This window comes from Armigeres subalbatus, chromosome 2, assembly GCF_024139115.2.
Source record: "Armigeres subalbatus isolate Guangzhou_Male chromosome 2, GZ_Asu_2, whole genome shotgun sequence".
NCBI classification, from domain to species: domain Eukaryota; kingdom Metazoa; phylum Arthropoda; class Insecta; order Diptera; family Culicidae; genus Armigeres; species Armigeres subalbatus.
In genome coordinates this window covers 448,954,489-448,982,253 of record NC_085140.1, presented here as the reverse complement: position 1 = coordinate 448,982,253, position 27,765 = coordinate 448,954,489, and the positions used below count along the sequence as shown (strand labels likewise).

The 27,765-nt window shown below is 38.9% G+C and overlaps 4 protein-coding genes across 4 annotated transcripts; 3 read left to right on the top strand and 1 right to left on the bottom strand.

Annotated features, from left to right (window-relative positions):
• The first annotated feature begins 1,310 nt into the window (after positions 1-1,310).
• LOC134218171 (zinc finger protein 512B-like) lies at positions 1,311-2,078 on the top strand. The gene is made up of 2 exons (XM_062697066.1): positions 1,311-1,429; positions 1,504-2,078. Exons 1-2 carry the CDS (start codon positions 1,424-1,426, stop codon positions 2,023-2,025), a joined length of 528 nt encoding a protein of 175 aa, XP_062553050.1. The 5' UTR covers positions 1,311-1,423; the 3' UTR covers positions 2,026-2,078.
• Positions 2,079-7,806: 5,728 nt separating this feature from the next.
• LOC134213715 (zinc finger protein 512B-like) lies at positions 7,807-8,570 on the bottom strand. Its single transcript, XM_062693009.1, has 2 exons — positions 8,456-8,570; positions 7,807-8,382 (listed from the first exon to the last, which is right to left on the bottom strand). The coding sequence occupies exons 1-2, from the start codon at positions 8,459-8,461 to the stop codon at positions 7,861-7,863; spliced, it is 528 nt and encodes a 175-aa protein (XP_062548993.1). The 5' UTR covers positions 8,462-8,570; the 3' UTR covers positions 7,807-7,860.
• A 1,295-nt stretch (positions 8,571-9,865) lies between these two features.
• LOC134213716 (zinc finger protein 512B-like) lies at positions 9,866-10,621 on the top strand. The gene is made up of 2 exons (XM_062693011.1): positions 9,866-9,976; positions 10,050-10,621. Exons 1-2 carry the CDS (start codon positions 9,971-9,973, stop codon positions 10,569-10,571), a joined length of 528 nt encoding a protein of 175 aa, XP_062548995.1. The 5' UTR covers positions 9,866-9,970; the 3' UTR covers positions 10,572-10,621.
• Positions 10,622-25,449: 14,828 nt separating this feature from the next.
• Positions 25,450-26,210, top strand: LOC134213714 (zinc finger protein 512B-like). The gene is made up of 2 exons (XM_062693008.1): positions 25,450-25,562; positions 25,636-26,210. Exons 1-2 carry the CDS (start codon positions 25,557-25,559, stop codon positions 26,155-26,157), a joined length of 528 nt encoding a protein of 175 aa, XP_062548992.1. The 5' UTR covers positions 25,450-25,556; the 3' UTR covers positions 26,158-26,210.
• The last annotated feature ends 1,555 nt before the right edge of the window (positions 26,211-27,765 follow it).

Genomic DNA, 27,765 nt, shown 5'->3' with positions numbered 1-27,765 from the left:
TTTTCAAATTTGATGTGTAACATTTTTATACTCTTTCCAAAGGTTGGTTCTTTGTTACCAGTAAAATTTTTTTTAAAAAAATCGGTGATACCCTTTACCCGCTTATTATTAGTAAACATATGTATGTATATAAAACCAAAACTACCAAGACAGTGGTTGGTTTTACGGATGTTTTACTTCGTTCGAAGTCGAAGTCGAAGCAAATAATATCTTCAACAAAACTATGCACTCAGCCGGTCATTTCAACCGAAATACGAGAGCCTATTAATTTAGAACAGTGGTTCTCAACCTTTTTCTTGAGAGGTACCCCTTTGAGCATTGACCTTCATTGAGGTACCCCCTATTTTCTGCTGTAAATGAAAATAAGCATCACTTAAGACATATGACCAAAAATCTAACTGGGTATATGACTCACCAAAAAGTTGTCTGAATTTTCGCTATTCTGTGAAGTGCTTCAGATTAAGTTTATACGACTTCCTACAAGACTTTGAAGACTTTTGGAGCTTCCGAGCCTTTAAAAGGATGGTTACGAACCTCTTGAAAGTAAGCTTCCATGCCTCTCAAAAGGAGTCTTCCAAGCCTCTAAAGAGGGGTTCCCCCCCTTCCGAGCCTCTTGAAAGGAGGCTTGATGCCAAAAACATCATGGTTTTAGGTTCATAAAATTACATGATACCGATCGTATTACCATGTATGGTCCACAGAAAACGATTGAAAAAGTGATTAAAATATGGCAAAAATAGCTAATACATATATGACAATAAGAGCGAAAAACTCATTTTTTTTAAATCGCTCTGTTGGAGCCTCTAAACTTTTTCTTCTAATTTTGGGTTGTTCTACAGAAATGCTCCAGATGCGATTATCTTTTAATTCGCCAGCTAGCAAACACTGATAGTGAAGTCTACAGAAATGCAAAATTAGTGATACCTCTCGCATTGATTTCAAAAGTTTCGCCAGGAACCGCTTTCCATTTTTTTGCATATCGAAGAAAAAAAGTTAATAGTAACAGCTATAGCTAAGAAAATAGAGCCCATAATGTTTGATTATGAAAATATACAATATACAATATGCGTGGAATTTTTTGCATAACAAATCACATAGCAGCAATATTTTTCTCATCGCCTTTTTTCAAATCATTCCTCAAACAGTTAGAAACCTTGTACCAACATTCTATCGTTTTTTGGAATCAATAAATTATATTTCAGATCGCATCGCATCATTTGATTTCTCTCAAAATTTAATCAATGTCGCTTATGAGGACTTTTCGAAGCTGAGAAAGAAACATACATGCTCACTAAATCGAATAGATAGCATCGATATCGTATAAAAACCGACCCCATCCGTCACAGAAAGTATCATTCGCTTTTGATCGCTCCATCTGATCACCAAACACCACTGGTTTAGTTCATTCGACGGTTGCTCCAACATGAAGGTAACAATTTGTAATTAATTCATTTACGCAACTAATTGTGTACTAACTCGCATTTCAATTACTCGTTTCCCCAGGCGTTCGTTGTGTTGTCAATGGCTTTGGCCATTGCTTCCTGTACGGCAGTCGACGATTCCTCCAGCAAGAAGGACAAACGTGGCCTTTGGGATCTGGGCTACGGACACGATTCGTTTGATTTCGACAACCACCACGATGATCACCATGAAGTCAAGCACCTGACCACCACGATCACCAAGAAGGTCCCAGTGCCATTCCCGGTTGAGGTTGAGAAGCACGTTCCGGTCCATGTGAAGGTCCCATACCCAGTAGAGGTGGAGAAGAAGGTTCCGGTGTACGTTGAAAAGAAGTACCCCGTGTATGTGGAGAAGAAGGTCCCAGTCCATGTCGATCGTCCCGTTCCATACCCAGTCGAAGTGAAGGTCCCAGTTGTCCAGAAGGAATACGTCGAAGTGCCAAAACCGTACGCAGTTCATGTTGAGAAGCCCGTTCCAGTGGTCGTTCACAAGCCAGTGTACGTCGAGAAGCCTGTGCCAGTGACCGTCACCATCAAGGAGCACGAGAAGAAGCACTGGTGGTAAAGCGATATGTGTAATGTAGGAATAAATAACAAATTATAATTCAACAATGTTAATATGTGTACATTTTTTTAATTAGAATACTTCTTTTGTTTTCGATACGAATGCAGGGAAGACTTCATAAGTTTGAGAAATGAGCGCGTCGCTAAAAATGATAGACTTTAGGAAGCTAATATACCTAACCAGCAACTGCTAGATTTTCTAAAGATTCTGCATAAGAACCTACCAAATCCTGTATGAGAACTGATATATGCGAAATTATTATATGAGAATGTAAGCTCACAAACAAATATTGTAAGGAAAGCTTGCAAAATTGTTAGGTCTCATACAACAGTTGTATAATAATCTAGCATTTGCGCATATGTCCAGTCCAGTTCTTTTACAGGTTTTGGTAGGTTCTTATACAGAATAGTTAGAAAATCTAGCAATTATTTGTTTTCATTCTATGCTTCAACGTTAATATTTTTATCTCCTTTTTTGACAAATTAAAACTGAGAAATAGCGGTTAGAAAAGCCAACAAAAATGCAAATGTAGCGAAATGTTTAATAAGTGCAGCAAATAGCAGTTCTTAACCCGCAAAGACCCAGGACGACCGGATTTTATTCAAATGGTTCGCATTCAGCACCAGATTGTCTGAATTCCTCGCGGTTTCGTTTGTGCTCAATGGGAATAGCTATATTTTTGTCCTGATACATTTTCAGATCGAAATTCTTGTTCAGATCAGAATTATTGCTAAAAATATGTGTTCGCGGGGTTTATTTTCCTGTAATTCGAACATCAACTCAATGTTCTGGACGTGTTCACGCTTGAAATTTATAAAATCGACCATCAAACCATCTCAAAAATAGTTTATGAAAGATTTCTAGTCAATTCCGATGCTTTAACCCTTTGAATATGACAGGATTGACTGAATTCAGCGGTCAAAATGGTAGAGTATGGACTACAAAATCAATTGCAATGAAATATGTATTTGGAAATGGGCATGTGGATGCATAAACTTTACAAATCAGGAGAATTAAAAATTTTCACCATGTTCTAATTGACGGTAAATTCTTTTCCACTACCTCGTTGTAGTCAGTATGCCTGCGCTTAAAGCTTCGATTGGTATGCCGGTAAATGTGAGTAGTTAGTAGAGTAGAAAAATGCAGCGTGGGCGAGATTGCTGGAGGAGAGGAGATTTCCCCGCTGAAAAACAACAACTATACAACTATCCAACTATCAGGAGAGCTATTTAAACAAGGTGGTGAGGCACTGGCTAGAGCGATGCACTGGGTAATTACCAAGGTTTGGGAGGATTAGGTTCTACCGAAAGAGTTGATCGAAGGTGTCGTGTGTCCCATGTACAAAAAATGCGATAAGCTGGATTGTAGCAACTACCGCGCAATCACATTGCTGAACGCCGCCTACAAGGTACTCTCCCAAATTTTATGCCGTCGACTAGCACCAATTGCAAGGGAGTTCGTGGGGCAGTACCAGGCGGGTTTTATGGGCGAACGCTCCACCACGGCACTATGGGGCGGCTCCATACAAGTAGGTGGCCGAAAATATTTTCATTTCATTTCTGCAATATTTCACACTTCTTCTTCTTCTTCTTATTGGCATTACATCCCCACACTGGGATAGAGCCGCCTCGCAGCTTAGTGTTCATTAAGCACTTCCACAGTTATTAACTGCGAGGTTTCTAAGCCAGGTTACCATTTTTGCATTCGTATATCATGAGGCTAACAACGATGATACTTTTATGCCCAGGGAAGTCGAGACAATTTCCAATCCGAAAATTACCTAGACCGGCACCGGGAATCGAACCCAGCCACCCTCAGCATGGTCTTGCTTTGTAGCCGCGCGTCTTACCGCACGGCTAAGGAGGACCCCAGATTATTGTCTAAAAGATGTGAAATACTTGTTTTGCAGGTCGTTATTACTTCTAAGGTCTCCAAACTCCCTGGAATACAGACCTTTGATCTCTATGGAATATATCCCTTTTATCTACGAATGTCTCATGTACACAGCAGTCTATAGATGTGTATTTTATTGCAGTGCAGACCTGTAGAGTTCAAACTAGAAAATTGTATACTGTTTTATGTGAATTGAGCTGTACAGATGTTCTAAGTTGCACAAGGACTCCGTCAAATACAGGCCATTGCATCTACATACGTAGCAGGTTGTCTTTGTAGGATTTTTCAGATTGGTTCAGGCTCTTAACCCGTAAAACAAGTAAAGGGAATACAATACAAAGCTCTATTAAAGCTAAACGAACTCCATGCAATAAAAGCTTCAAGATATATAAGTATACTGCAACAACATTTATTTATTCATTATGTACATGAACATCCTCAACAAAATCATCATTTATTTCTTCAAGATCGATTAAAATATCTGCTATGGTATATTTTTCTGTACTCGAATCTGTTGTATTGCAAGAAGTTTCAGTCACTAAAAACTTTGAACATCTTCTGGATATTCAGATTAGATTTATTTTGAAGTCGCTTACCTAAGTTGAGGGAGCTTATCAAAGGATCCGACGAGTTCATAGCACGAATGAAAACGTCATGTAAATTTTCTTCTCTTGAGGCTTTCCTGGCATGATGAGTCCGACTTTTTTTTAAGTGCTTGTGTTGACACTCAGCTGCTTCTTCAGCCAACATTCCAAGTGGTGCTGGTGAATGAATAATTATATCCCCAGGACTTTATGCACCGTAGCAGGAATTTTATACCAATCATACAGCTGCAAATATAACCGGTAGGTTGCTTTACAATAACTCAATAACAATAACTGTCAAGCCATTCCTCATTATATGAGTCAAAGTAAGTTTTGGACCGGGATGCGGCCTGCCATTTGTTTTTCAAATTTCAAATGCAGATTTTTCAATTTTGTATGGAGTTGACTCTTTTTTTGTTTATCCACAGCGAAGCTTTGGCAGATATATTCAACGCGATCTACCTGACGTCCCTCGTGAGCTCTAAATACTTCAATGAGTTGCCTATAATTCATGATTCACCAAATAATAAGTACAAACACTTCACACGATTTACTTTCGCAATCACAGCTCACTATGCACTCAGATAGACATTCATAAATGTTCTGTTTATTTATTTCACCTAGGTAAATACCAATAATTATCGAAAAGATGTCCTTAGGTACAGACATTTTGCTTCTTGTATTCACACATTGGATTTTAATTAATATCAAAATTTTACTTTTTATGAAATAATTTCAAATGAAGCCTAGAGTATTTTCGTAACCCTCAAGAGTATATTGTTTTTTTTTTCATATTTATTTGCTTGATACTTGATAGATAATGAGTTGCCTCCTCTTGGTGAGCCTACGCCAAATGGAGTATCATATAGCTGCATAAGCTATCGTGTGCACGGCCTACCACGAAGCCTACGACACTTTTCGTGTTATCTACTATCTCTATTTTAACTGTTCTTGATGCTCTTTTGTCATACGCATGGGATTTGTATCCAGCCCATCACAGTCTGCCGTGTATTATGAGAATAATTATATTTATTGTTTCAAAATTAATGATCTTTTTTCGAAAAAGTGATTGGAATCGCAGATTTGCAGCCATAAGCAGCTGGAATTTGTTTTAATGCCTTCTGGGAGGTCCAAAGAAAGTCGTAGTGGTAGTCGCTAAGCGAAACTTTGAGAAACTTTTTTTTGTATGGAACTTTTTGTATGAATATTTTTTTTTCTTCGGATCATTTTCGGATGTTTCACTACCTATTTTCCCATAACTAACCCGTTCTTCGCAAGTCCATGAAACAAGCTTTCAGAAACTTTTTAAAGAGTTGGAAAAGAGCTACTGTAGCCGAAGATATTGACAGTTAAATAATGCATTGATTTTTCAAGAACTAAAAAGTGTCTGGCTCTAATGCCTATATCTTGATAACCATATGGCTTAGAGTGCTGATATGCTGGGGTTTAATGCTCCAAAGCATTAGCATTTAGTAGGTCAACTTGAATTACGAATCAGAGAAAGTCGATTTTTTTATTTTCGGCCGCCTGATTCCCCATAGTGCACGGACCAGGTGTTCGCCGTACGTCAGGTATTGCAGAAATGCCGCGAATACAACGTGCCCACACATCATCTATTTATCGACTTCAAAGCCGCATATGATACGATTGATCGGGACCAGCTATGGCAACTAATGCACCAACACGGATTTCCGGATAAACTGATACGGTTGGTCAAGGCGACGATGGATCACAGTTTCACAGGACATTCTCGAGTCCTTTTGAAACGCGCAGAGGGCTACGGCAAGGTGATGGTCTTTCGAGCCTGTCATTCGACATCGCTTTGGAGAAAGTAGAACGAAGGGCAGGGATTGGCACGAGTGGTACGATTTTCACTAAGTCCGTCCAGTTATTTGGTTTCGTCGACGACAGTGATATTTGGCACGTAGTCATCAACACGTAGAAGACGAAGTACATGATAGGAAGAGGCTCCAGAAAGGACAATGTAAGCCACCCACCACGAGTTTGTATCTGTTGTGACGAAATCGAGGTGGTAGAAGAGTTTGTGTACTTGGGCTTACTGGTGACCTCCGATAACAATACCAGCAGAGAAATCCGGAGAAGCTTCTTCTTCTTCTTTTTCTCCATGGCTCTACATTTCAACTGGAACTTGGCCTAGCTTTTCAACTTAGTATTCTATTAACATTTCCTCAGTTATTAATTGAAAGCTTTTCTATGCCTGCCATTGCATGAGAATGTATCTTGTGTGGTGAGCACAATGGACACACTATATATCCAGGGTGTCGAGAAAGTTTCCAACTCAAAAACATCCTAGACCGGACCGACAATCCAACTCGCCATCTCCGGATTGGCAATCCTACGCCTGTGCTCGCAAGGCTACTGGAGACCCCGGAGAAGCATCATGGCAGGAAATCGTACGAACTTTGGACTCCACAAAACGCTCCGATCAAAAAGAGTTCGCCGGCGTACCAAACTGACTATCTACAAAACGCTCATTTCCCTGAGTAGCACACTTGGAGTTCTCGAAAGAAAGTGTTGCGTACTATCTATGGTGAGGTGTAGGTGGAATACGGTACATGAAGGAAGCGAATGAACCACTAGTTGCAACAGCTGTTGGAAGAACCATCCATCGTTCACACCGCGGAAATCGGAAGACTGCGGTGGGCCAGCCAGAATGTCGGACAATAATCGGGTTAAAATGGTTCTCGACAATGATCCGACGGGCACAGGAAGGCGAGGTGCGCAGAGTGTCGATCAACTGGAAGACGATTTGCGATCCCTTCGCAGACTGCTTGGTTGGCGACGTGCAGCCGTGGACCAAGTGGAATGGAGAAGACTTTTATTCACTGTATAGGTAACTACGGCCTTAGTCTGAGAAATAATAAATGAACAAACTTGACATTGAAATGCCCTTGATCTGTATCCCTGTCGAGAAAATTCGTTTACTTAGGCATAAATAATGAAATATTTCAAACCAATCTTCATGTGACAAGTGTTCGGAAAATGAGTCTGTTCGAGATTTGAGTCAAAACGGTACTACTGAGCTTAGAACTTGTCCTTAAACAAATTGCTAGCAAAAAATTGCATTAGAAGAGAAATTCATTGTTTCCTGTTGGGAATTTGCCGGATCGCCCCATGAGTTCGGAGATTATGGCAACACATAACCACTAGGTGGATTAATCAGGATTTTTTAGTACATGAAGTTACGTGCATTACTACTTTGAGCAGGTAGAACATGGCCTAAAATTGAATCATTTGAAGTTAAAAACTTGGATTTTCGATTGAATAAAAGTAACATTAATAATTTGAGTTAGAATATTTTATCCTTATATTTGAGTCCTACTTTACAAATAATAATTTACCACCAGTGCTTGTTCTCGTGCTCCTTGATGGTGACGGTCACTGGCACAGGCTTCTCGACGTACACTGGCTTGTGAACGACCACTGGAACGGGCTTCTCAACATGAACTGCGTACGGTTTTGGCACTTCGACGTATTCCTTCTGGACAACTGGGACCTTCACTTCGACTGGGTATGGAACGGGACGATCGACATGGACTGGGACCTTCTTCTCTACATACACGGGGTACTTCTTTTCAACGTATACAGGAACCTTCTTCTCGACCTCTACTGGGTATGGGACCTTCACATGGACCGGAACGTGCTTCTCAACCTCAACCGGGAACGGCACTGGGACCTTCTTGGTGATCGTGGTGGTGAGGTGCTTGACTTCATGGTGGTCATCGTGATGGTTATCGAAATCAAACGAATCGTGTCCGTAGCCCAGATCCCAAAGGCCACGTTTGTCCTTCTTGCTGGAGGAATCGTCGACTGCCGTACAGGAAGCAATGGCCAAAGCCATAGACAACACAACGAACGCCTGGAAAACGAGCAATTGAAATGCGATTTAGTGCACAGATAGTTGCGGTAAAGAATAAATTATAAATTGATACCTTCATGTTGGAGCTACCGTTGGGTGAATTAAACCAGTGGTGGTTGGGTTGATCAGATGAAGCGATCAAAAGCGAGTGATACTTTTTCAACGGATGGGCTCTGCTTTTATTTGATACCGATTTTGTCTTTCCGATTTTGTGAGCATTGCGTTTATTTCTTTCTCATCTCCGTAGAGTAACCATGAATGGCATTGAACAATTTGAGAGAAATGTTTGTATAAATAGAAGATATCTTATTCCGTAAGATATGTAACTTAGGTTATCAACTTCACCACTATACTGATCCATTTCAAACCAATCATAAAACTAAAACTGACACCTCTTAATTTTGCATAGGTATAAAAAATACAAATTAATTAAGCATTCATTGTATCTAATTTAGTTAGAGTTCTTTGGTTTCTTGTACGAATTCCATATTTATTTAACAATTTTGGGATTGAACGCTTATAATGTACCTATTGCTATTCATTCCAAATCAAAATAATCAGTGGCGTAGCCACGGGGGTGGTTTTGGACATAAAACCCCCCCAGAGACAAATTTTTTTGAAGAATTTTTTTTCGAACCTTCTTATATAAAAAAATTGCAGATAAAATAAGACTCCCCTCAAACCAATTTTCTGGCTACGCCACTGATCATGATTGTTAGTTTTAATTCAGTTGAGATATTAACAAAAGGTATAATCGATGAAATGAGATCGATCAATGCAGTTAGCCCTGATGACTTTTTTGTAAGGCGTTCCACATTCTATAACAAAATTTGTCTCATCGGACAAAACAAATCATAAATAAAATTTTGAAACAGTTTTATGAATTTCCATAAAACTAAAAAAATCCAATGAGTTTGATAGCTTTTTTATTTTCTACTCATCTGGTTACTTGAGAAACGAGCGAAGAAAAAAAGGAAAAGTGCATTGCAGTAATTTTTGAATTTTTATTCGATGTTGAATATTTTTCCAAGTGGGCACCTTGGAAAAAAAAAGAACGTTGTGTCAATAGCTCCGGAACACAATGGCCGATTGAGCTAATCTATGTATAAAACAAAAACAGTAAAGAAAGTAGAGCTTGTAACGTCCGTTGGCAAAAAACGACCACTTAAAGGGTTTGGTATTTAATTATAATATACGAGTGGACACAATTATTGTCTAGGTTTCAGAGCTTTATAATTTGAATAACAATTTAGGATTTGTTTGCATTGTTTTATCATTATCTGTATTTATTTGAAATCAGTTGAAATTTATACGAACATTCTACCAACCGAACCAACGATTTATATTTCAGATCGCTTGAAGTTAGACTTTTTTCTGTTTGATTTCTCTCATATCTTGCTCAATGTCATTTATGGGTGCTCTTCGAAGATGCGAAAGAAAAAAAGTAATGCTCACAACATCGAAAAGATAGAATCGGTATCATATAAAAACCGACCCTATCCATCGCAGAAAATATCATTCGCTTTTGATCGCTCCATCTGATCAGCTCAAACACCACTGGTTCAGTTCATTCGACGGTTGCTCCAACATGAAGGTATCAATTTGTAATTAATTCATTTACGCAACTAATTGTGTACTAACTCGCATTTCAATTGCTCGTTTTCCAGGCGTTCGTTGTGTTGTCTATGGCTTTGGCCATTGCTTCCTGTACGGCAGTTGACGATTCTTCCAGCAAAAAGGACAAACGTGGCCTTTGGGATCTGGGCTACGGACACGATTCGTTTGATTTCGATAACCATCACGATGACCACCATGAAGTCAAGCACCTGACCACCACGATCACCAAGAAGGTCCCAGTGCCGTTCCCGGTTGAGGTTGAGAAGCACGTTCCGGTCCATGTGAAAGTTCCATACCCAGTAGAGGTCGAGAAGAAGGTTCCGGTGTACGTTGAAAAGAAGGTCCCCGTGTATGTGGAGAAGAAGGTCCCAGTCCATGTCGATCGTCCCGTTCCATACCCAGTCGAAGTGAAGGTCCCAGTTGTCCAGAAGGAATATGTCGAAGTGCCCAAACCGTACGCAGTTCATGTTGAGAAGCCCGTTCCAGTGGTCGTTCACAAGCCAGTGTACGTCGAGAAGCCAGTGCCAGTGACCGTCACCATCAAGGAGCACGAGAAGAAACACTGGTGGTAAAGCGAAATGCATTAAGTAGGAATAAATAAATAAAATCTAATTCAACAAAATTGATCTTCTTCTTCTTATTGGCATTACATACCTCACAGGGGTTGATGATTTTTTTTTAAAATAATTGCATATTATTCGGCAACTCGGCCGTAAGAAAATAATTTTTTTGTTAAATATCGTGGCTGTGCATATGCACAGCACATGTTTCGAAATGGACAAATCCTTTAAGACACGTGGATTATTTTTCGCAAATTTTATATCAATTTGTCCATTTCGAAACATGTGCTGTGCATACGCACAACCAAGATATTCAACAAAACATGATTTTTTTCAATATTATTTATGGCTATTGAAAGAGTGGCACGCGTGTGAATAATATCGTTCATGAATTCCCGGGAGTGAAGCGATTTTTTTAATGGTAGCTATTGGTGTTCAAGCAATTTCAAATTGTGGAACCGGGATGAAGTGGTTTGAAGCAAACTTCATTTTGGTGAGCGCTTTCCGGTTTGCTTTAAATAGTCGTGGTTGTTGCCAAAGTATTAGTCGTGATAGGAAGCATAAGTAATGATAGGTGTCATATCACCCATTTTGGGGAATAAGTGGATCTACTCATTTAATGAGTAAATCACATTTTACTCATAAATAAGTAAACGCAATATATGTCAAAAATGTTGGATTTTTACCCATTTTTGAAAATAGATTTTTGTTGAAAATGGGTAAAAAAAACTCCCATTTTTGAGAATGGAGCTATAATGGAAAATGATAAAAATGGGATTTTTGCGAATTTAAAGAAGAGTACAAGAAATAAAATGCTCAAGCTTACATATTTATTCTATGATACATCTTATTAGTAGGTATTTATAAACGAAATGATATTGTTTTAAATCCAGGCTTCCCTCGTCGTGGTGTGGTTGAAGACTCAGTTGAAGATGCACAAGAGTCCCGTCGATTTTGATCCTGATAAATCAAAAAAATGAACTAGAGATTTCAATTGCAAATCGTTTCAATTACTTACGTTGAAGCTTCTCCATGGTTCCCGCGTATATTCCGGACACAAAGTTCCTTCAAACTTCTGCAAGGCCGCAACACGGTCATAATGGGTGTTTTTTCACCCACTTTAAGCTGTCAAATTTCCCCCATTTTCTGACAGATCAAAAAATGGTTATATTTTTACTCATTAATGAGTTTACGGAGTTATCCGTGCATTTCTTGCGTTTTGGGTTCAGAACGAACACCATCGTTTCGGTTCCGAACACTCTAACGTGAGCCAAATTTTGTTTCTTCCCATTCCAAGCTTCCCGGATGTGACATCGTGGCCGTGCGTTGGAGATCGATTCAGCAAATATTCGGCCGTCGAGACAGCTTCCGCCCAAAAAGCTTTTGACAGTCCGACTTCGAACAGCATGCATCGAGCGGTTTGCTCGCTCAGCCATGCTATTCTGCTCCGGAGTGTGGTCGTTCGTACGTTAATGCCGTATGCCGTGCTGCTTCAAACACCCGTCGAAACCATGGTTCACATACTTCTTCCCGCAACAGGTGCACAACACCTTTAGCTACTTGTCGGATTGCATCTCTGCTATTACATGAATATACATACACGACTACCTCCAAGGAAACTCACCTCCATTTGCCCTCATATGTCGGAGTGAACGACGTCTAAAACTTGCGCAGTACGACTTCCCAACAAACAATTAAATTTCGGTTCAATCAAAGTTAATTGCCTATTTCCGGGGATTAAACCACCCGACTTGGACGTTAATTTACAATGTTATGGAAACTCATATGTGAATATGTACGTTATGTGGAAGATATTGATTTGAAAAATGTATTGGAGGTAACCACTTTCCCTTCGATGGGACTCGAACCCATGACCCTACAGTACGCTAGACTGGTGCTTTAACCAACTAAGCTACGAAGGACCTCCGTCGGCCTTCGCAACCTAGCGGCTACTGAACGAGCTCGAGATTCCCAAATTGGACGCATAGTCAAATCACTCGCAATCCATTTCTCAAGCCAATACTTCCACATGTGTATTGTACACGTCCACATTAGAGGAGCGTGAGTATTTAGAATGTCTGGCGGCTGTACACATTCTTCATCAGCAACGGTACTGATCAAGTGAGGTTGTGTAAGCATTTGCCAGTCGGTCGTCAAGCTCAGACCCGACCGCATTGCGTAGGCAAGAGCACGCAACTCAGGTTCAGTTCAATCAAAGTTAATTGCCTATTTCCGGGGATTAAACCACCCGACTTGGACGTTAATTTACAATGTTATGGAAACTCATATGTGAATATGTACGTTATGTGGAAGATATTGATTTGAAAAATGTATTGAGGTAACCACTTTTTCCCTTCGATGGGACTCGAACCCATGACCCTACAGTACGCTAGACTGGTGCTTTAACCAACTAAGCTACGAAGGACCTCCGTCGGCCTTCGCAACCTAGCGGCTACTGAACGAGAAAATTTTTCTCCAAATAATTTTCTTGCTGAACGGGTGCCGACACTGCTTCCCATCGTAGAGCCATTGCAGTTGCCGTGTTTACCGCCGCCGTTGTTGATTTTCACGCCATTGGACCAACCCATCGGCGAGACGCCGCATGCTTTTTACGTTCAGGTGCCCCATTATCGCTAGCACGTTAACACAAATTCCCTCCCGTGGTAATTGTGGAGATGCAGAGGTATTCTCGGTCTCTAAAAGCAACTATAATCACACACCAACATTCTTTTCCTTTCCCAACTGACTGTAAGGACTTGGACCAATCACGGAAAAGCAATTTCAGCTAAGCTATTTGATAAGCTTAAAAGCCAACAAAATGTGAACCTACTTGATTTTTTCAGCATTTTTAGTTATAAAACTCACTACTCGTTGAAATACGGATAGGACAAGATGCAGAGATGTGAATATGTGTAGAATTACACTTTCTCGCCTTCAGGGTTTGCAGAAATCGCTAGATAACGAACAACGATAAAATAAGAGGTAACACTGTTTGGAATATTACAAGCCGTGAAAACAAGTTGATTGTAGCTGTAAATAAAACGCATTGTTCTCGCTCATTTTGTGTTGGGGATCATATTTTTTTCGCACCGCACAAGTTTTTAAAACGAATTTATCATTGGGTGTATGTTACGGTTCATTTTATCTTACATGTTAGTGACAAATGTTTGAGTGGATTTGTGTATGCTCCATTCCATAAGGTCTGAGGGAAGCTCTCTCGCGGTAGAGCGCTATTTTCGAACTAAAATGTTTATAACTCAGAATTGGAAAAGAATTTCGCTTATCCCAACTGACAATCTCTTTGAAATTTATCCAGAAATGTTCCTACAAAATTGATTGACCTACTTTTTCCCAAATTTGAATTAAGCTCTAAATACTGAACTATTGTACAACTGGAATTTTCGCTCCTCAGTACCTCTATCCGATGATTTGAGGCACAAAGGAACCGAATTTCGCAAAACCCAACTGACAAGAGTTTTGATTTTTTCCAACGATCATTTTGATGTAATAAAAAGTATATGTCACCGCAATAAATTTTGCAGGAAGCTCTTTTTACTTCAACAAAGTTTTTTAAATTCCATACAAAAGTTACCATTTCGGGAGAGCAGCCAACTGCATATTTTCTTGTGGCGCACGGCAGGAAAGGAGCGATGAGAGCGGTTGAAAGTCCGTCAACTTTGTATCTAGCGTGACACTAGAAAAAAAAACGTATTCGTATTTGTGAACACGAGGATACCAAATATATAAATTGAAATCAAATATAGGAATAAGATGAGATAAACAATTGAAAATAAATAAGACAAATAAGACAAATAAAACAAATAAGCAAAATAGAACAAATAAGACAAATAAAGCAAATAAGGAAGTTCCTCCGGGAATTCCTCCGGAAGTCCCTCCAGGTATTCCTCCAGAAGTTTCTCCGGGAATTCCTCCGGGAATTCCTCCAGGAATTCCTCCAGAAGTTCCTCCAGGAATTCCTCCTGAAGTTCCTTCAGGAATTCCTCCGGAAATTTCTCCAGGAATTCCTCCGGAAGTTCCTCCTGGAAATCCTCCGGAAGTTCCTCCAAAAATTCCTCCGGAAGTTCCTCCTGGAATTCCTTCGCAAGTTCTTCCTGGAATTCCTTCGGAAGTTCCTCCTGGATTTCCTCCGGAAATTCCCCTTGGAATTCCCCTGGAAGTTCCTCCTGGTATTCCTCCGGAAGTTCCTCCAGGAATTCCTCCGGAAGTTCATCCAGGAATTCCTCCGGAAGTTCATCCAGGAATTCCTCCGGAAGTTCATCCAGGAATTCCCGGAGGAACTTCCGAAGGAATTCCCGGAGGAACTTCCGAAGGAATTCCCGGAGGTACTTCCGAAGGAACTTCCGAAAGAATTCCCGGAGGAATTTCCGAAGGAATTCCCGGAGGAACTTTCGAAGGAATTCCTGGGGGAACTTCCGAAGGAATTCCCGGAGGAACTTCCGAAGGAATTCCCGGAGGTACTTCCGAAGGAATTCCCGGAGGTACTTCCGAAGGAATTCCTGGGGGAACTTACGGAGGAATTCCTGGAGGAACTTCAGAAGGAATTCCCGGAGGAACTTATTTGTCTTATTTGTCTTATTTGTCTTATTTGTCTTATTTGTCTTATTTGTCTTATTTGTCTTATTTGTCTTATTTGTCTTATTTGTCTTATTTGTCTTAGTTGTCTTATTTGTCTTATTTGTCTTATTTGTTTTATTTGTCTTATTTGTCTTATTTGTCTTATTTGTCTTATTTGTCTTTTTTGTCTTATTTGTCTTATTTGTCTTATTTGTCTTATTTGTCTTATTTGTCTTATTTGTCTTATTTGTCTTATTTGTCTTATTTGTCTTATTTGTCTTATTTGTCTTATTTGTCTTATTTGTCTTATTTGTCTTATTTGTTTTATTTGTCTTATTTGTCTTATTTGTCTTATTTGTCTTGTATTGTGTACATACACCAGCACCACTGTTATCACCCAAATACTTTTCAAAGCTTGTGTGGAAACCTTGTACAGAAATCCTCTCACGATATTTTCTAATGTTGTTCTAGAAACGGCTCATGTTTTCATTTTCCAAAACCAGCTGGAGTTTGTTTATTTTGATTTCCTCATTGCGTGATTGGTCGGCGCTGCTGCTGTTCTCTCGCCGAACCACTGGATGAGTGATAAATTTCTTCCCCATTGTTGCCAATTCCTTTTGTTCTCCGTTTACGGCAAATTCTCAAGCAATTGTAAACTGCATAATGATGAAATAATTCTGGCGCACTAACAGCGTCATTCTGGTGCGCTGAATTGGGAGATTTTCTCTCTCAGAGAGTGCTACCACGTGCTTTTTTAACGGAAAACCCTTCCCTCCTATTTACCAACTTATCTCCGTCAACGCATAATCATTGCATTTTCATATGGGTTTTTCACTATCCTAGCAAATTAATTTTTCATTATTTGCTTGTAAAATACTTAAAACTGCTGTTTTCCTGGGCCAACATTAGTATGCTAATTGAACACATACTCACTCCGAACGATCGAATCAAACACATACACCTATTGTTAACACAAACTCAATTTTTCACTTGCTCTTTTCTTCCTGTTTTCTCGATTTTATCACACTTTAAAATAATTCATTAACTAACTTCCACTTTTTTCTCTATTGTTGAACACTAATTTCTTCCCTTCGCGGCAAAAAACTAACGAAAACTGCCTTTGAAAATTCGAAGTGACAGACGAACTTGACGACCGTATTGTGAATGTTGCAAAATTCGGAACACCCAAATTCACTAGCGCATTAGGTGAAATAGTGCGCTCAAAACCTTGGTAATGCAACTTAGTTATATCCTAACAATATATCGAATACACTAGTCGACACGCAAACAACTTTATGTACGTACAAGAAAAGAATCATCACTTCATCGTTGCCAGATGCATTTACTCAAATAATTGTTGCGGTTTGTCGACTTGACCAAATTAACCAGACAAAATAATGGAAAATGCAAGCTTCTGTTGACAGGACGAGGAATGGTTTACATTTTTTCACCATTCAGCCTACCATCAAAGAAAGTAAAGTACAAGATAGTCCACTCTTGGATATCCCATACGAGTCATTAACGAACAATTTTTCCTGCCCATCGCGCTAGCTGGTGTGGAAAAGTCGAACCATTTTATTAAAATCGATCAAGGTAACATTGATTTTTCATTGGTTATCAAATGTCACAACTTCAGGTCACAACATACCAAATTGATATCATCACGTAATGCTCGTGATTTGTTCATTCCAGGTGGCGATACACGCCATAGCTATGGCTGAGTGCATCCAAACCACACTAATTATAACTTAGTATACTCTTAGTATACTAAGTATACTCTGAAAAAAGGTAGGTTTTGTGAGCGGAAAGTTTTCTGCAGTTTGTCCGCCGAATAGTTAACCGGCGTCTTGTACTGGGTTCCGGCATTACAACCCTACCACAGACAGGAGACATCACCAGGAGCTATTCAAACTGAAACCCATACGACAGTCGAATCTGCGTCATTTGGTTCCGACTGTACATTCCATAGCAGATTCAAAGCACCTGAAAAGCTCTGTTCTGTTAAAGCCTGTGGCCGATTTAAGTGATGTTTCCGGTTTTGACCAGCAAACATTGAAAACACATCCATCTTCTGCCGTTGGAAATTTCCAAAGCCTTTTCTAAAATCGACTTCTGGCGCCAGTCGAGAGGTCACAAATGCATGCTGCTTCGAACGCAAATTTCCGAACATTTATCCTCTCTACGACATGTGTTTTATCAAATAAATATTTAAAATTATTTGTGTTTTGGTAATCAACTTGAGTCCATGAATAATGTTTTTGTCCTGATGGTTTACTTTGAATTAAAAAAATGCAACTCACCAAACAACAACCCTCTAGCTCGTCACATTACTTTCAAGCCTATTGCAACAATATTTGATTATGCCTTTTCCCGTAACTGTACCATAGTACAGATAATATAAGAATCTACAATATTTAATTTTTTTTTCGTTTCTGTACATCGACATGGAAACTATGCTTACAATAAAATGATGTTTTTTTATATTGCATGGAAGCATTCAGAAGTTTCAATAGAAATACATACATTCCACTATTATAAGCTACATTTTTCTCCTTAGCTAGATTCTTTCATCAGATTTAAGAACATCGGTGACAGTCGCTGAAGAAATAGGTGAAAGTGTTAAACTTTAACTGAGTCAAACCTGAGTCAAACAATATTTAAATTGCTATGGGAAGAAAGGGAGCTCAGAAGTGTCAAACTGTATAATGATGCACAGCGTTGAGTAAAAACAAAACATTGACGCGCGTCGACGCGTTTACTGCGACGACTACCGCTAAATGCTTCGACCGCCATCCGTTGTAGCGCTTCAATCGCGTGTTCGCCTGTTTTACACAAAGTGGACTATATTGTTGATATATAATATTTGCTACCATGTAGTCAAAGAAAAACAAAACCACGGAAGCCGCAGAAGCAGCCACGGCCTGATAGATTAGTCAGGTCATGCTTTAGAATATTTTCTCCCCGCCCACAACTAATGTTTTCGTACAAGGATTTCACAGCCTATTATTATTTTCAATGGCAAATATTCATGTCATTACTACTTGCTCATTGTAGGGAATCAATAAATCAGCATCTTTTTCAAAGTTGTACGCCACAAGTAATCAAACTCGATTCTGTTCTGTTTGCGCTGCGCAAGAGCCAAAACAAGAATGTGTGGACGGACATAAGACTCATGCAGCATCAAGGAGTTGTTAAAAATATGTATCGCAAAGTTGACCAATTTTAGACTGCCTTTCCCTAGACACGCTTTTTGTGTGGATGGTTTATTTTATTTCTATGAACCGTAATTTTTATGGCAAACTGTATCGGTGTGTTCGGTGCCGAGAATTTTTCGGATAATCAGAGTGTTTACTGTATTTTTTCCATACTGTCTATGTGATGTACAGTAGTATATAAAGAATTTTCAATTAAGTTTCCATATATTGAATAATCATAAACACTCATTTTAAAACAAACATTTTGCCACATCTGGCAACATTATGTAGGTGCTGACAAATTTTTACCACCCCATTTCCACCCACCTCAAATTTTCGTCACTTTTTCATACCAATTGCAATACTAATACTAACAAACGATAACGTCATTAATTTTCAAAACAGTGTGATGGAGTCTTGAGCCTTAAGACACATGGATTCTTTTTCGCAAATTTCATATCAATTTGTCCATTTCGAAACATGTGCTGTGCAAGGGTGGTTCAAAAAATCGATTTTGCTCCACAGTGCTCATCTGATTCTTTACCATGTTCTAAGTGTCCTCTAAAAATTTGAGCTCATTTGGATTAAAACTGATTTAGCACAAGCCGTTTCAAGTTTGCATGCAAATTAGTATGGGGAAATTTATTTTTGCCTTTCTCGTACAACTAAGTTGTACCGAAAGGCTATCATTTCACTCCGAAAACGAACTTTTTATAGAAGCCTCTGAGACCCATAGTATTATATACCAATCGACTCAGATCGACGAGCTGAGCACATGTCTGTCTGTCCGTGTGTATGTATGTGTGTATGTATGTGTGTATGTGTGTGTGTATGTGTGTGCACAAAAGCTATAAAAAACATTAGACAACTTTTCGTATAGTAATCCTTAACCGATTTTCTCGCAATAAGTTTCATTCGACAGGGGACAAAGCCTTGTTGATCACTATTGAATTTTATAACGATCGATCATTGCGTTTAAAAGTTATGAAGGAAATGGTACATCGGACCATATAAGCCCCATATAAGGTTGGTGTCTTAGCTAAATTCGAGAAAGGCACCACCAACGCTAGGTGGATTAATCTGGGTTTTTCATTATACTGTTAATGACGCTTCCCCATCAAGCGTGTGTTAAAAGAAAACCTACATAGCTAAAAGGAATACTCAACAGCTTTCACTCAGTGAAAACCGCATCTCAATTAATCGTTCCAATAATTAGTAATCGATTTTAATCTATACCGTGGTTTTCTGGAGCTAATTGCATAACTCATCAACAGGCAACATTGCTCCTTGTGGCGCAAAAGATAGCACAAACAAATTCAGGCTACTATGTTGCACTGCACATTTCAGTGATGCCCTCAAAGAAGTTTAACGATCATGACTAAAGATTCGCAACCTGTCTTAAAATCGATTACTAATTACTGGGACGATTAATCAACATGCGGTTTTCGTTGGGTGAAAGCTGTTGAGTATCGCTTTTAGCTATGTAGGTTTTCTTTCAACCTGCGCTTAATGGGGAAACGTCATTATCAGTATAATGAAAAAATAAATTTCCCCATACTAATTTGCATGCAAACTTGAAACGGCTTGTGCTAAATCAGTTTTAATCCAAATGAGCTCAAATTTTCAGAGGACACTCAGAACATGCTAAAGAATCAGATGAGCACTGTGGAGCAAAATCGATTTTTTGAACCACCCTACTGTGCATAGCACAGCCAAGATACCTATTTAACAAAAAAAAGGTTTTTTTTTCATTCTTATTTTTGGCTATTAAAAGAGTGGCACGCGTGTGAATAATATCGATCAAGAAATCCCGGGAGTGAAGCGATTATATTTTATTGCTGCTCTTGGTGTTCAAGCAATCCGAAGCCCAGTCCAAATTGTGAAACCGGAGTGAAGTGGTTTGAAGCAACCTTCATTTTGGTGAGTGCTTTCCGATTCGCTTTAAATTGTACTGGCTGATACAAAATTATTAGTCGTGATAGGAAGCATAAGTAGTGATAGGTATCATATCATAAATAAGTAAACCCAAATAATGCAAAAAATGTTGGATTTTTACCCATTTTTGAAAATCGGTTTTGATCCTGATAAATAAAAAAAATGAATTAGAGATTAGTGACATTCAATTGCAAATTGTTTCAATTATTTACGTTGAAGCTTCTCCATGGTTCCCGCGTATATTCCGGACACAAAGTTCCTTCAAACTTCTGCAATGCCACAACACGTAACTGGCAGCTAAATTTGATGCGAAAATTTACAACATTTTTTTCACCCATTTATGGGTTTATAAATAAACGTTTTTGAGGCGGTCATAATGGGTGTTTTTTCACCCACTTCAAGTTGTCAAATTTCCCCCATTTTCTAACAAATCAATACAAGATCCAAAAATGGTTATATTTTTACTCATTAATGAGTTTACGGAGTTATCCGTGCATTTCTTGCGTTTCGGGTTCAGAACGAACACCATCGTTTCGGTTCCGAACACTTTAACGTGAGCCAAATTTTGTTTCTTCCCGTTCCAAGCTTCCCGGATGTGACATCGTGGCCGTGCGTTGGAGATCGATTCAGCAAATATATGTCCGTCAAGACACCTTCCGCCTAAAAAGCTTTTGGCAGTCCAGCTTCGAACAGCATGTATCGAGCGGTTTGGTCGCTCAGCCATGCTATTCTGCTCCGGAGTGTGGTCGTTCGTACGTTAATGCCGTATGCCGTGCTGCTTCAGATACCCATCGAAACCACGGTTCACGTACTTCTTCCCGCAACAGGTGCCAAACCAACACCTTTAGCTTTTTGCCGGATTGCATCTCCGCTATTACATGCAAATGATAACGACTACCTCCTAGAAAACTCACCTCCATTTGCCCACATATGTCGGAGTGAACGACGTCTAAAATTTGCGCAGTACGACTTCCCAACAAACAATTAAAGCTGAATAAGCTAGTTTGTCTGCTGAAGAATCATATTTTAATGGAATAATTCTTTTTCAGCTTTCAATGTTTGTTGGGTTGGCTTATGATAAGTGTAAACTTTTCAGCTCCAAATAATTTTCTTGCTGAACGGGTACCGACATTGCTTACCTATCGGAGAGCCATTGCAGTTGCCGTGTTTACCGCCGCCGTTGTTGATTTTCACGCCATTGGACCAACCCATCGGCGAGACGCCGCATGCTTTTTACGTTCAGGTGCCCCATTATCGCTAGCACGTTAACACAAATTCCCTCCCGTGGTAATTGTGGAGATGCAGAGGTATTCTCGGTCTCTAAAAGCAACTATAATCACACACCAACATTCTTTTCCTTTCCCAACTGACTGTAAGGACTTGGATCAATCACGGAAAAGCAATTTGAGCTAAGCTATTTGATTAACTTAAAAGCCAACAAAATGTGAACCTACTTGAGTGTTTTTAGCATTTTTAGTTATAAAACTCACTACTCGTTGAAATACGGATTGGACAAGATGCAGAGATGTGAATATGTGTAGAATTACATTTTCTCGCCTTCAGGGTTTGCAGAAATCGCTAGATAACGAACAACGATAAAATAAGAGGAAACACTGTTTGGAATATTACAAGCCTTGAAAACATGTTGATTGAAGCTGTAAAGAAATCGGATTGCTCTCGGTCATTTTGTGTTGGGGATCATATTTTTTTCGCACCGCACAAGTTTTAAAAACGAATTTATCATTGGGTGTATGTTACGGTTCATTTTATCTTACATGTTAGTGACAAATTTTTGAGTGGATTTGTGTATGTTCCATTGTTCCTTAATGTTCTGTGTTTGGGCCTGAAGATAGGCAAATAATATTGTAAATCGAGGAATTCCCAGACACAGACTTTATATTGCTGGTGCCACATGGCACAAAATTATTCTGGGTGCCCAAATAGGATCTGAATACTACTCTAAATAGAGCTATGTATTCAACGCCTTGGCTGTTGAAGACAAAATGCAAAACGCAATGAAAACACATTTACGGGATTTTACTGATGGACCAAAATCTTATAAGGAAACCTCGTCACATCTCGTAATGGGCAATACATTGGACGTTTCTCTCGGGGCACAGAGAGATCGTCAGTCATTTTAATTTGTTAAATGTGTTTATTGTTTATTTTGTATATTTGTAAAACTTTTTATTGTAATATGTAGCCCTCCGAATCAGTTGTTTATCATGACAGCTTGCGAAAAAAGTCTCTCACGGTATACTACATTTTGTAAATGCATACAGAGATGAGTGATAGGTGTTGGATTCAAACCCTGCCAGTTGCCATCATTTTCATCAAATAAGATGGGTGGTCCCATATGCAGACACTATGCGAAATCCACGGAATGAATCAAAAATCTCATTCCAGAAAAAAGTTTGTGCAAACAATAATTTTATCTATTCCTCGTCCTCCTGTCCGATCCAATATATGGGGACAAAAGACTACCCTTCATCCACAGAATGTTAACAATAGGGAACTTCAATTGAGTGCACTAATATTGAATGGTTTCATATGCAACAAATAAATAAATAAAAATAATTGCAATTGTCTCACAAAATTCCCATTTCTCGAGGGCTGCAGCTGAGCTGACGTGACTTCCACGAGGACTGTCATTTTTTGATCATCAGATCTTCGGCTTTGTGTATAATGCCCTTGATAGATGCTCCCATAACAGCAACGAGAGTGGACTCAATAGGATCAATAGTCTAAATGGATGGAGTAGCATTTACTCTTTTTCTGGTGATAGAATGTTTTGCTTGAGACAAAAATATGTCCACTGAGTACCACGACATTCTTTGATGATAGTGATTTGAATTACGCGGTTCGCCAGATTTCAGTAAACAACGATGACTATTGACTAGTCGATATAATGAATATATTGGCAGCGCTAGGATCATTTCCAGCATCCACTTCCTTCTGGAGAAAGGTGAAACATTCGATTGCAAAAATCGACCATCCGTCCCTGCGACGCGCCTAAAAGGACAACAGAGGCTGAAAGGGGAAGACCACAGGAAATTCCGCATTTTGAGCCAGGAGTATCCAATCAACCAGAAAAAGCGCCTAACGGTGTCAAAGAAATACAATTTAAAAATGTCGAAAATGAACATTATTCTGAAGACACTAAACCTCCCAGCAACGTCCGTCTACTAAAAGAGATGGGATTTTCCATCTCACTGAACGTATGTTCATCTCATCGAGAGCTAAAGAAGTACAGCCAAAATGTCGTCACTTTTTTTTGCTAACACGCGTGCTCACTGCAGAATAAATGTCAAGAATAAGAAACAAATCAATTTCCTTTTCATTGCTTTGTTTTTCTTGGGATGAACATCGTAGCTATGAGATGCAGTCAAGGAGCAGTTACTCTTTATTCAAAACGAATTAAAAAACATGCTAACATTTTTTTTCTTCGGCTTTGCTTAGATCCTAGCCAACATTCATAAGAGCGCCCGGCTGCAGAATTGTTCATAGATGACCTTTAGAATATAGGAATCTTTTGGTCTTATGAGTATTCAATATTCTATTTCATAAATGGATTTATTTTTTTTCACAAATTGCATGGAACGAACGAAATCTGTCAAAATTCCAGACCGTATAAGTCCTTACGTAAATACTAATTAGTGTAGGTACATCTCCTGATCACATCGTCTGAAAAAAGTTCGAAACATGCAAATAAATGCATGGTTCCGATTGGTTATTAAATGGTTATTATTATCAAGACGATTGATTCCGTCACTTTTTTGAACCGTTTACCTTCAGTGGATATTTGAAGGTTAATAATTCAGAATAGGAAAGCTGGGAAATATGTAGCCATTTGGAAAGAAATACGTCGCTAATAATAAAACGTGTATAAATAGTATAAATAGAAGATATCTTATTCGAAAGATATGTAACTTGGGTTATCAACTTCACCACTATACTGATCCATTTCAAACCAATCATAAAACTGACACCTCTTAATTTTGCATATATAAAAATACAAATTAATTAAGCTTTCATTGTATCTAATTTAGTTAGAGTTCTTTGGTTTCTTGTACGAATACCATATTTATTTAACAACTAGCAGACCCGACGAACTTCGTTTCGCCTAAAATTGATTTATTTTCTGATTAGATCTCGAGTTATGAAGAAATTGGTGTTTCATTTGTATGGGAGCCCCCCTTTCCAAAGCGGGGTGGGGTCTCGAACCATCTTAAGAACCTTCCCCGGCCCCAAAAGCCTTCACATACAAATTTTCACGTCGATCGGTTCAGTAGTTTCCGAGTCTATAAGGCACAGACAGACAGAAATTCATTATTTTTATGTATATAAGATTTTGGGATTGAACACCCCAGAGACAAAATCTTTAGAAGAAATTTTTTTTCGAACCCTCTCATATAAAAAAAATGTTTGAAAGTTTCCTAAAACCAAACCAATTTTCTTGCTACGCCAATGATCAGGATTGTTAGTTCTAATTCAGTTGAGATATTAACGAAAGGTATAATCGATCAAATGAGATCGATTAATGCAGTTACGCCCTATGTTATGAATTTCTATAAAACTCAACAAATCCAATGAGTTGATCAATTGTCTTATTTTGATACCTTTTTTGTTTTCTACCCATCTGGTTACTTGAGAAACGAGCGAAGAAAAAAAGGAAAAGTGCATTGCAGTAATTTTTGAATTTTTATTCGATGTTGAATATTTTTCCAAGTGGGCACGCTTGGGAAAAAAATCTATGTTTTGTCAATAGCTCCGGAACACAATGGCCGATTGAGGTAATTTATATAACAAACAAAAACAGTAAAGAAAGTAGAGCTTGTAACGTCTGTTGGCAAATAAACGACCACTTAAAGGGCTTGGTATTCGATTCTAATATACGAGTGGACGCAATTATTGTTTAGGTTTCAGAGTTTTATAATTGAAATAACAATTTAAGATTTGTTTGCATTGTTTTATCATGATCTGTATTTATTTGAAAACAGTTAGAATATTTATACGAACATTCTACCGTTTTAAAACCAACGATTTATATTTCAGATCGCTTGAAGTTAGACCTTTTTCCGTTTGATTTCTCTCATATCTTGCTCAATGTCATTTATGGGTACTCTTCGAAGATGCGAAAGAAACAAAAGTAATGCTCACAATATCGAAAAGATAGAATCGGTATCATATAAAAACCGACCCTATCCATCGCAGAAAATATCATTCGCTTTTGATCGCTCCATCTGATCAGCTCAAACACCACTGGTTCAGTTCATTCGACGGTTGCTCCAACATGAAGGTAACAATTTGTAATTAATTCATTTACGCAACTAATTCATCTCTAACTCGCATTTCAATTGCTCGTTTTTCAGGCGTTCGTTGTGTTGTCTATGGCTTTGGCCATTGCTTCCTGTACGGCAGTTGACGATTCCTCCAGCAAGAAGGACAAACGCGGCCTTTGGGATCTGGGCTACGGACACGATTCGTTTGAATTCGATAACCATCACGATGATCACCATGAAGTCAAGCACCTGACCACCACGATCACCAAGAAGGTCCCAGTGCCGTTCCCGGTTGAGGTTGAGAAGCACGTTCCGGTCCATGTGAAGGTCCCATACCCAGTAGAGGTCGAGAAGAAGGTCCCTGTGTACGTTGAAAAGAAGTACCCCGTGTATGTGGAGAAGAAGGTTCCAGTCCATGTCGATCGTCCCGTTCCATACCCAGTCGAAGTGAAGGTCCCAGTTGTCCAGAAGGAATACGTCGAAGTGCCAAAACCGTACGCAGTTCATGTTGAGAAGCCCGTTCCAGTGGTTGTTCACAAGCCAGTGTACGTCGAGAAGCCTGTGCCAGTGACCGTCACCATCAAGGAGCACGAAAAGAAACACTGGTGGTAAAGCGATATGTGTGAAATTAGACTGAATAAAATATCCTAATTTAAAAAAAATTAGTTACCTGTTTTCTCTCACACAAATGCATGAATTGAACTTATAATTGGTAACAAATAATTTCATTCAAGGCGGCTGGTTCCACAAATTGGTTGGCTGGTTCGGCAAATTCATAAGTTGGAAAACCTCCATGTTGGGTTGCCTCAATTCTGCCTCTTGGTGATATTTGCAGACACTCAATCTACTAATTGCTGCTTTACTGTCGAATTTAGAAGAGAAATGTCGGTTTTTTTTTATTATCTGGTGCATCACTTGGTTCTTAGGCAGCTTCCAATATGGCATTGAAAGACACGTTATCGAAGACACCCTCAAGTAAGCACTAAAGCATGATTGCTTTTGTGTGTATGTTTTCTCGATATCGTAGATAAACTTGTGTAGAAAAATCACGGTAGAATTTATAGATTGGTAAGCATGTTGATTAAAATTAGTCGCGTATTAGTTTTGAAGCGTTTTACTATGTACGATTAATAACATAGTCGAATATTTTCAATCTTCTATAAGTATACATAAAAATGAATTTCTGTCTGTCTGACGGAAACTACGGAACCAGTCAGCGTTTGTATGCAGAGGTTTTTAAGACCAGGGACGGTACTTAAGATGGTTCGAGACCCCTCCCTCTTTTAGGAAGGGGGGCTCCCATACAAATGAAGCATAAATATATGCATAACTCGATTATCAATCAGAGAATAAATCTATTTTAGGCGAAATGAAGTTCGTCGGGTCTGCTAGTAAGTAAATAAAAAAACATGAAGAGGCATGGCGCCAAAGAGTCATTACAGGCTAATGGGTCTAACATTTTTTGCTTTTTCATACGAAGTACATCCTTTTTTGCTTTTTCATACGAAACACATCCTTCTTTTGGGATAATTTTTCCAGTGACATTCTGCCAGGATTTGGAGATATACTCAGTAGCAAAAATGCATGCTGAAAGTTTATTCAATTCACAACCTCGTAAATAGACAATAACATCCGTAGATTATATATCCATATAATCCTGAAAAGTGAATTTAGCTCTATGAGTGCTCTAACGCATTTCTATCGCTATTTGGCTTGCGAATTGCGTCGACTTTCTGTTGAAAAGCGTATTTTCCAACTCCTTCTGCGCTGTTTCCTGTTGTTAGTCAAATCGGAATTCAACCGTGGGGTTCCTCTTGAGGTTTTCACATTGCTCAAAAGAGCAAGCTTCATTCAAAAGTGGCTACAATGGTAGATATCCATTAAATTAAGATGAGATCAACTCTGTATAGGGATCCTAATTGGCGAACAGAGATTTCTCGAACTCGAATACCACTTTGCAAGGCCTGCGAAGTAACATTCGAGTGGTCAAAGTAGATGTAGCGGTTTATCTTTTACTTTACTTTTACTTAATTTAATCAAGTGTCGTAAAATAAAATACACTGGATTTTGTTTTTACGCGATTTACATTTTCTCAATTTTCCACTCATCCTAAATGTTTAACGTATATTAATTATCACGTGATTTTTCTTTGATTTATTCTGGATTTTTTGAAACATGTTGCGAAGAGTTTGGTGGCAAATTGAAGCCACACGATCAAAA